The 10,141-nt window shown below is 46.5% G+C and overlaps 2 protein-coding genes across 8 annotated transcripts in view; both read right to left on the reverse strand.

Moving 5' to 3' along the window:
* The window catches only part of tmem108 (transmembrane protein 108), a 423,054-nt gene that overhangs the window by 198,767 nt on the left and 214,146 nt on the right, over positions 1–10,141 (reverse strand). The window lies entirely within an intron of this gene.
* Positions 255–6,936, reverse strand: LOC147117630 (uncharacterized). Its single transcript, XM_085987162.1, has 6 exons — positions 5,077–6,936; positions 2,668–3,706; positions 2,253–2,319; positions 1,869–2,037; positions 1,353–1,521; positions 255–720 (listed from the first exon to the last, which is right to left on the reverse strand). Exons 1-2 carry the CDS (start codon positions 6,926–6,928, stop codon positions 2,949–2,951), a joined length of 2,610 nt encoding a protein of 869 aa, XP_085843288.1. The 5' UTR covers positions 6,929–6,936; the 3' UTR covers positions 255–720; positions 1,353–1,521; positions 1,869–2,037; positions 2,253–2,319; positions 2,668–2,948.

Genomic DNA, 10,141 nt, shown 5'->3' on the forward strand with positions numbered 1-10,141 from the left:
AGCGCGAGTTAGGGGGAAGAGAGAGAGCAGGGGAGGCAGGGAGGGGAGGGCGGGAAAGATAGAAAGGGATGGGGGGGGGAAAGCGGTTTGGGAGAGGGGGAACTCAAGAACCCTGTGCCATGTTTATAAAGCTGTTTATAAAACTGTTGGGATTGAAGAACTCTTCCCAAGCACCAGGAGTGATATTACATTATTCACAAAGATTCAATGAGTTGAATAGTGAAATAAAAGATACAATCGCAGACATTTACAGGTCAGTTTAGAAATCAACAGTGAACATTTATTTCAATAATGTAGAACAATAGAACATTTTACAATATGCTGGAGTTACAACCAAAGACTAAGTGAATACTCCTTCTGGTAAAAGTTTGAAAACCTAATAGGTTTGGTATTGTACAGAGTGATTTTATAATCAATAAGAGTTCTGTTGAGTGCTTCAAATGCCCTCTTGTGGGCCTTTGTACTCATCCCACACAATGAGCTTAAACTTTTGAAGCAGCTAAGCAGCACCAGTTCTTTTGCTAATGTTACACACTGGGTGTTGTCTTGTCAGGTCCAGAGGGAGAGCAAAGGTTGAGTGGGCAGTGTGACCTCCTTGGAGAAAAGTTGCAGCGGTTCCTGATGAGGCAACAGCCAGTGCAATGAATCTTGTCAGATCCAGAGGGAGAGCAAAGGTTGAGTGGGCGATGCGACCACCTTGGAGCAGAGTTCCAGCGATTCCTGATGAGGCAACATTGAATGTTTGATTAAGCAAGGAGAAAATCATACACAAAAAGGGGAAAAATACGTTTAAGGCAGTGAAATTACTTGGTGGGATATATTGGTGTTATTTTACACCTTTCTCTTTAGTTAAAGTTGAGATTAACCGTGCTGGTGCGTGTTAAAGTATATTATCTGCTATATAGCATGCTGTACAGGATAACACTGCATCTTACCTGAAAGCATTCAGCTTTCTATTTGAGTGGGCAGTGCAACCTCCTTGGAGAAGAGTTGCAGCGATTTCTGATGAGGCAACATTGAATGTTTGATTAAGCAAGGAGAAAATCATACACAAAAAGGGGAAAAATATTTTTAAGGCAGTGAAATTACTTTGTAGGATATTTGTGTACAAACAATTAGTGAGTTTGAGGAATTAGGCTATTTATTTTAAATGGGCTAAGGCATAATTTCAGGTCCCAAAAGTCTACCCAGAGACCACATGCAGTATGTAATAATAAATTACCAGTGACTGAGAATTGGTGTTATTTTTCACCTTTTTCTTTAATTAAAGTTCAGATTAAGCGTGCTGGTATGTGTGTTAAGGTATATTATCTGCTATATAGCATGCTGTACAGGATAACACTGCATCTTACCTGAAAGCATTCAGCTTTCTACTTGAGTGGGTAGTGCGACCTCCTTGGAGAAGAGTTGCAGTGGTTCCTGATGAGGCAACAGCCAGTGCAATGAATCTTGTCAGATCCAGAGGGAGAGCAAAGGTTGAGTGGGCAGTGCGACCTCCTTGGAGAAGAGTTGCAGCGATTCCTGATGAGGCAACATTGAATGTTTGATTAAGCAAGTAGAAAATCATACACAAAAAGGGGAAAAATATTTTTAAGGCAGTGAAATTACTTTGTAGGATATTTGTGTACAAACAATGTGAGTTTGAGGAATTAGGCTATTTATTTTAAATGGGCTAAGGCATAATTTCAGGTCCCAAAAGACTACCCAGAGACCACATGCAGTATGTAATAATAAATTACCAGTGACTTATAATTGGTGTTAATTTTTCACCTTTCTCTTTAGTTAAAGTTGAGATTAACCGTGCTGGTGTGTGTTAAAGTATATTATCTGCTATATAGCATGCTGTACAGAATAACACTGCATCTTACCTGAAAGCATTCAGCTTTCTACTTGAGTGGGCAGTGCGACCTCCTTGGAGAAGAGTTGCAGCGGTTCCTGATGAGGCAACAGCCAGTGCAATGAATCTTGTCAGATCCAGAGGGAGAGCAAAGGTTGAGTGGGCAGTGCAACCTCCTTGGAGAAGAGTTGCAGCGATTTCTGATGAGGCAACATTGAATGTTTGATTAAGCAAGGAGAAAATCATACACAAAAAGGAGAAAAATACTTTTAAGGCAGTGAAATTACTTGGTGGGATATATTGGTGTTATTTTACACCTTTCTCTTTAGTTAAAGTTGAGATTAACCGTGCTGGTGTGTGTTAAAATATATTATCTACTATATAGCATGCTGTACAGGATAACACTGCATCTTACCTGAATGCATTCAGCTTTCTATTTGAGTGGGCAGCGCGACCTCCTTGGAGAAGAGTTGCAGCGATTCCTGATGAGGCAACATTGAATGTTTGATTAAGCAAGGAGAAAATCATATACAAAAAGGGGAAAAATATTTTTAAGGCAGTGAAATAACTTTGTAGGATATTTGTGTACAAACAATTAGTGAGTTTGAGGAATTAGGCTATTTATTTTAAATGGGCTAAGGCATAATTTCAGGTCCCAAAAGACTACCCAGAGACCACATGCAGTATGTAATAATAAATTACCAGTGACTGATAATTGGTGTTATTTTTCACCTTTCTCTTTAGTTAAAGTTGAGATTAACCGTGCTGGTGTGTGTTAAAGTATATTATCTGCTATATAGCATGCTGTACAGAATAACACTGCATCTTACCTGAAAGCATTCAGCTTTCTACTTGAGTGGGCAGTGCGACCTCCTTGGAGAAGAGTTGCAGCGGTTCCTGATGAGGCAACAGCCAGTGCAATTAATCACTTAGAGCGAAGCATGCTTCTGTCATTGTTGCATGTCAATGAATGTCATCCTCAAAGATTACTCTCCCGGGGCAAGCTTTTATAAAGGAGGTACAGAGATGGCCAGTCAGAGTTTTGAGGTCATGAAATGATGTTCGGCTAGCAACCTCATGGAGGAGTAGATGAAGGTGAAAGTACTGTGTATTATTGCAGAGCCAGATCATAGACAACATTTTCTGTTTTCCCTGAGGGTGTTAAAATGAACAGATTTCTTGATGTGCAAACTCTTGAACATGCCACGTACAACTGGCCATGTGAAAAACAGGACCTCAGTAAGTTGATGCCAGCAACCTTCAAAGTCTGCCCTTGTGCCTTGTTTATTGACATTGCGAAACAAATTCTCACAGGCAACTGTTGCCTTCTGAATTGAAATGGAAAGTCAGTTGGTACCATAGGAATTGGAGGAATGAGAACATCCTCCCCTCTGGCACAGCCTGAGATGATGGTAGCCTCAATCACATGTGGCATGAGCTTTTTGACTACCAGTCTGGTTCCATTGCACAACTTGGGTGCAGATAAGTTTCTTAGGAGCATGATGGGGGCGCCTTCCTTTAGTACCAGTTTGTGAGCAGGCGTTCCGGAAGGCTGCAATGAGTTCAATAAGTCAGTGGTGTAGTTTACCCCATCAGCACGGTCACAAACAGTGTCAACGCTTTTATATATTTGCTCTTGGCCAGGGAGTTTTTCAAGAAGCAGCGTGTTGATGTCGTTGACAGTATCATTCCTGGGTGCAAGTATTGACCGTTCACACAGCCAGTTGTGATCTTTCAAATGATTGAGGAGGTTTGGATACACGTTTGAGATCAACTCATCAACTGTTTTTACTTGACAGGCAAAGTCTGGAGGAATTGTGATTTGTCCACTGCTGTCAACGGGCAACTTTCCTTCTCCTAATTGTAGTAAAAGTCACGCAAAGGATTCTGACATCTTGTCACCATGGATATGAACACGCATGTTTGTGATCAAATGGACTGTTTGCACATTTCGCCACAGATGGGATGCCTTGAGACATGCATTGATTTCATCCGCTGGTGTTCCTCTTGGGACAACTGGCAGGATTTGGCGGAAATCACTTGCCAGCAACAGGGGGATGCCACCCATCAGGATATCGTTGCCTCTCAGATCTTTAAGAGTTCTGTTGACTGCTTCAAGTGACCTCTTGTGGGCCATTGTACACTCATCCCACACAATCAATCGAGACTTTTGAAGCATCTCAGCAGCACCAGTTCCTTTGCTAATGCGACACATAAGAACATAAGAAATAGGAGCAGGAGTAGGCCAATCGGCCCCTCGAGCCTGCTCCACCATTCAATAAGATCATGGCTGATCTGATCCTAACCTCAAATCTTCTATCACTCTGCATCCACCCGAACCCATGTGATCTCCCGGGAGAGGCGAAAAACCAGATAAAGACCCAATGGCCAACTTGGGAGAAAAAAATCTGGGAAATTCCTCTCCGACCCATCTAGGCGATCGAAATTCTTCCAGGAGATCACTCTGGTTCTTCTTGTGTTGTCAGATCCAGAGGCAGAGCAAAGGTTGAGTGGGCTGTGCGACCTCCTTGCAGAAGAGTTGCAGCGATTCCTGATGAGGCAACAGCCAGTGCAATGAATCCCTTAGAGCGAACCGTGGCCAGCAATAGATTGATCAGGAATGTCTTTCCTGTCCCACCAGGGGCATCGAGGAAGATAATACCAGGAGTGTTGTTTTGCACCATATCGAGAACCAACCTGTAAGTCTGTTTCTGCTCTGGAAGCAATTTAGGCTCAGTGACTGTGACAAAGGAACTCAGTTCCTCAACATTGTAGGTGGTTTCTCTGAGGACCTCTCTGCTGAGACCTGGAGAATCATTCCTATTGGGAGATGTAAGGTTCAACTGAGTCAGAGACTTGCCAACCAATTTCAAAGTCTGGTCCTCCAAAAGGATCAATGCCTGATTGTACATCGCAGCAGTGTAGTTCAGTGCCATTGTGGGGTTGGCTCTGGCGAGTTGGCGTAAGATGTCTTCTGTGAGGCAGTCTTTGTGATCTGCCCACAATTGCTTTGGATTGGAAGGTGTGCAGAAGGCAATTATAAGGGCAAAGAGTTTCCGTAGGCGATTGGCGGGGTAACACAGAGCAGCTTCTCTCATCGCTGCATCCCAATGAGTGTCACCCTCAATGAGGCCTCTCATGCGGCAAGCTTCTTGAAAAGAGTCACACAGATGGCCATTGACAGTCTTGAGGTCATTAAATGATGTCGGGCCAGCAACGTCATGGAAGAGCAGACGAACATGAAAGCACTCTGTTGTTTGGATGGACTGTGTAGACTCTGCCAAGTGCATCCGATGAGTACACCCCTGTATGACCAGGAACTTCCTTTTGACCTGCCCCAGGTCGGCGAGCCCGCCATGTCTTGTTTGGCTGCCAGGTGTAGTACTTGGGCACCTGATAATACAAAAGTGTCTTGGCAAAGTCATTTGTTTGGCACAACTGAAAGAATGCTGTAAGTTTTGTCTTTGGAGGTTCCTCAGCACATTGCCTGGCATCTCCTGGTCGGAATAAAACCCTTTGTCCATTTTCCAAGTGAACATCTAATTTAGTGATAGTGGGGTAACGCTTGTGGATGTCAAATCCAAAAGTTCGCCAGGCTGCCTCATTGCTGCAGATGTAACGGCCCATCAAATGTGTGGTGATCTCATCATTTTGATTTTGTTGTCCAGCCATTTCAAGATCAAAGACAGCTTGGTCACTGCCCTTATGGATGTACTTGCACACATATTTGATAGACTTAACTGAGTGGCAGTACTCCACATTGATGTGACATTTGAAGAGCCTGGATAGGAGTGGACAGTAAGGAACAATCCAACGGTTGTCAACTTCAAATGTCTGTCTTTCCTGTGTTGTCTCAGTTGACGGACCAGGTTGAGCTGAGTCGCTAGATTTTCTAGTTCGCATTTTAATTTGAGTGCTGAAACCCCCACTCTCTTTGCACCTTCTCCTGTAGGAAGGATAGCCATCCTCGCCATGCTGAGTTTGTTCACGCAGTGGCTTTGGGTAGCCTTTTGTACATGCATTGTTTTTCATGCAGGGAGAAGAAGGGTTGTGTCGGCCACAAGGACCATGAATCATATTTTTTACAATAACATTAAACAGGATTGGATCCTTGTCCTTATCGGGTAGCTCTGCAGAGATGAAAGAATCAAGTTGATTGGGGTGAATCTTTGCCTGAAGCCATAGTAAAAGATGAACATGAGGAAGTCCTCTCTTCTGCCACTCAATGCTGTAGATGTAGCAACGGTGTGCACCAAAAAGTTTGCCCTTAATCACGAGTTTCATCAGGTTTTTAACTTTGAGGTGGAAGACCCGTGCTATGAGGTCATGCCTTTCAGTACCAGCTTTGGGTGGGAACTCCTGCCATTGGGGATTGCAAGTCATGGTGATGAAGAGGTCAGGTCTGCCATAGTTTCTGACATAGGTCATGGCATCTTGCGTGTGCTCATGCATGTACCTAGCACCTCCAACGAAGGTGGATGGTAGGATGACCAGTTGACCAATGTCCTCAGTGTTGCCATCATTGGCCACAGCATCTCGTAAGTGTATATAGTCTGCAACTCTCAAATGATTTTGGTTATGCCGGAACCAATTAAGCCGCTCTCCTATTTTCGCAAACATGTCAGTGAGGAACTGCTGCAGAAGTCGTCCAGAGTGAAGCAGGTGGTTTGAAGCAGTTTGTCGTTCCATCAGCCTGTATGAATATAATTCCATGGCAGAAACCATCTTTTGCCTTTGGCCTGTAGGTGGAACACCAGTTTCAGGGTCAACATGTGGGATCTTGTTATAGACATCGTATCCATCTTCCCCATGGCAAAACAAAAGCGGGTATTGCAGAGGATCATATGACCTGTGAAGCTCAGAAATTCTTTTAAGTGGACCACCTCTCATGTGCAACACAATGTCCCGTTGTTCAAATTCTTGGCCCACAATGACAATGGCTACTTCATTGGTGGTCGGAGCATTGAAGCGTCGCTCATGTTCACCTGCAGGAGTCTTGTTAGCTTTGATGACAATTTTGAGGTCTTGATTTGTAATTTGTTCCATAGCTGTTTTGAAACTCTGAATGTATGGGTTTTGCTGATGAAGCATCCGCTGTAACGCAAACAAAATATCAATTTTGATGTGTGTGTTGTTGTGCGGGGAGAACAGCAGCTTCCCTGCGGCGATTGGCTTGCTCTTCATCATCACCCAAGAAGTAGATCTGCAGAAACTGAGGTCTTTCGTTTGGTAGAGGAAGTAGGGAGCCAATTGTATGGTACACCTGTCCATGAACTTTAAAAGTTGGGCAAAATCCAGATTCACGCACTCTGTTTGCACCAAAAGAGGTCATTGCAAAGCAGTTGTTATACTTTCTGATGTGAGTGAGGAAATCTGTTGAAGCTGCAGTTTGGCCAAACAGAAGTGAGTGCAGGGGTTCAGGTGGAGCTGTTAATGTTGCAAGTTTAACCTTTCCTCCATTGCAGCATATCCCATCAGTTTCCTCCTTCCACTTGAGAGCGTCACAGTGAGGGCAAATGATGGTCATCTTGCCAATGATGATTGTGTGGTCGGCTTCATAATTGATGGTGGGTGTATAGGAGAAGGCTGCTCCAACCCAATGATTCAAAATGTCAGATGTGGCAATGCCCCTGTGTCGACTGTCGGCTTGACGACGTGACTGAGTCTGGTCAGGAGTCTCAGCTGATCTGGCTGTGGCATGTCTTCCTCTGTCAGCAGCAAGACGTCCCTCAGATTGTTCGGAAGTCTCAGCTGATCTGGCTGTGGCATGTCTTCCTCTGTCAGCAGCAAGACGTCCCTCAGATTGTTCGGAAGTCTCAGCTGATCTGGCTGTGGCATGTCTTCTTCTGTCAGCAGCAAGACGTCCCTCAGATTGTTCGGAAGTCTCAGCTGATCTAGCAGCAGCACGTCTGTCGTGGTCAGCCTGAAGGCGAGCCTGTCTCTGCTCCTCAGTTTCAGCAGCTTTTTGATCCTTTCTCCGGGAAGCAGCAGAAGTGTTGCGGCCAAGTCTTGGATGTTTCCTTGGTGGCATTCTGTTATGAAAAAAGAAAAATTAATTCTTCTATATGCAAATGAGTGTGTGTCTGTCTGTGTGGGAAGGACAGAGAAAGAGGGGGAAGCACAGACACACAGCAGGGGAAGGAGAGAGACAGACGGAAAGGGAGGTGGGGGGGAAAGGGAGGTGGGGAAGGGAGGGAGACTGGTGGGTGGAAGAGAAAGAGAGAGACTGGGGGGGAGGAGAGGAAGAGGAGGAGGAGGAAGAGAGAGAATCAGACTGGGGAGAGAGAGAGACGGGGGGAGGAAGAGGGAGAGAGAGAGAGAATCAGACTGGGGGAGAGAGAGAGGGAGAGAGAAACTGGGGGGAGAGAGAGAGAGACAGAGAGAGAGAGAGACTGGGGGGGGAGAGAGAGAGAGAGAGAGACTGGGGGGGGAGAGAGAGAGAGAGAGAGACTGGGGGGGAGAGAGAGAGAGAGACTGGGGGGGACAGAGAGACTGGGGAGAGAGAGACGAGAGAGACTGGGGAGAGAGAGAGAGAGAGACTGGGGGAGAGAGAGAGAGAGAGACTGGGGGAGAGAGAGAGAGAGAAACTGGGGGGAGAGAGAGAGAGAGACTGGGGGAGAGAGAGAGAGAGAGAGACTGGGGGGGAGAGAGAGGAGAGAGAGAGAGACTGGGGGGGAGAGAGAGAGAGAGAGAGACAGAGACTGGGGGGAGATAGAGAGACTGGACTGGGGGGAGAGAGAGAGAGACTGGGGGGGAGAGAGAGAGAGAGAGAGACTGGGGGGAGAGAGAGAGAGAGAGAGAGAGAGACTGGGGGGAGAGAGACAGATACAGAGAGAGACTGGGGGAGAGAGAGAGAGAGAGAGACTGGGGGGAGAGAGAGAGAGAGAGACTGGGGGGGAGAGAGAGAGACTGGGGGGAGAGAGAGACTGGGGGAGAGAGAGGGAGAGACTGGGGGGAGAGAGAGAAAGAGAGACAGAGAGAGAGAGACGGGGGGGGAGAGAGAGGGAGAGACTGGGGTGAGAGAGAGAAAGAGAGACAGAGAGAGAGAGACTGGGGGGGAGAGAGAGACTGGGGGAGAGAGAGAGGGAGAGACTGGGGGGAAGAGAGAGAGCTAGACTGGGGGGGGGAGAGAGAGAGAGACTGGGGGGGGAGAGAGAGAGCGACTGGGGGGGAGAGAGAGAGAGAGACTGGGGGGAGAGAGAGAGAGAGAGACTGGGGAAGAGAGGAGAGAGAGACTGGGGGGAGAGAGAGAGAGATGGGTGAAGAGAGAGCGCGACGGGGGGGAAGAGAGAGAGCGAATGGTGGGGGGAGAGAGAGAGCGAATGGTGGGGGGAAGAGAGAGCGAGTGGGGGGGGAAGAGAGAGCGAGAGAGACTGGAGGGGGGAAGAGAGAGAGAGCGAGTGGGGGGAGAGAGAGAGCGAGAGAGACCTGGAGGGGGAAGAGAGAGAGAGCGAGTGGGGGGAGAGAGTTTATTTATTTTTTCAGGAAAGACTGAAGTAAAATCTATATATACTCTATATCTAACCCAGGCCCCGCCCACTAATGAGCGTTAGGATTGGTCAACAGCTAATCAGCAGATTTAGTCTGTTTTTTGAACATTTTTTAAAAGTAAACACGACTATGACACTCCCCTGATTGGTCAAGGGCTAATGAGGTTTGCAATTCAACTAAATCTTTTCTCTCAACAACAACGAAACTCCCCTGATTGGTCAACGGCTAATGAGGTTTGCAAATCAACGCACTGTTTCGCTCAACAACAAACCCCCCCCCCCCCGATTGGTCAACGGCTAATGGGGGGGTGGAATAGAGAGAGCGACTGGGGGGGGGAAGAGAGAGAGGCGTGTACTGACTGACTCCCCCCCCCCGTGTAATGACTGTCTCCCGTGTAATCAATGTCTCCCCCCCCGTGTAATCAATAACTCCCCCCCCCCCCCCTTGTAATCACTGTCTCCCCCCCACCACCCCCTTTACTCGGTAAATAACCAGTGCTGTGGTTGCACTGGCAGTTTGATTGTGCAATGCATCGCAGATTTACTCTATATCTAACCCAGGCCCCGCCCACTAATGAGCGTTAGGATTGGTCAACAGCTAATCAGCAGATTTAGTCTGTTTTTTGAACATTTTTTAAAAGTAAACACGGCTATGACACTCCCCTGATTGGTCAACGGCTAATGAGGATTGCAATTCAAATCACCGTTTCTCTCAACAACAACGAAGCTCCCCTGATTGGTCAACGGCTAATGAGGTTTGCAATTCAACTAACTGTTTCTCTCAACAACAAAACTCCCCCCCCCGATTGGTCAA

This window comes from Somniosus microcephalus, chromosome 5, assembly GCF_052327205.1.
Source record: "Somniosus microcephalus isolate GS21.2 chromosome 5, FLI_Smic_1.0, whole genome shotgun sequence".
Lineage (NCBI taxonomy): Eukaryota > Metazoa > Chordata > Chondrichthyes > Squaliformes > Somniosidae > Somniosus > Somniosus microcephalus.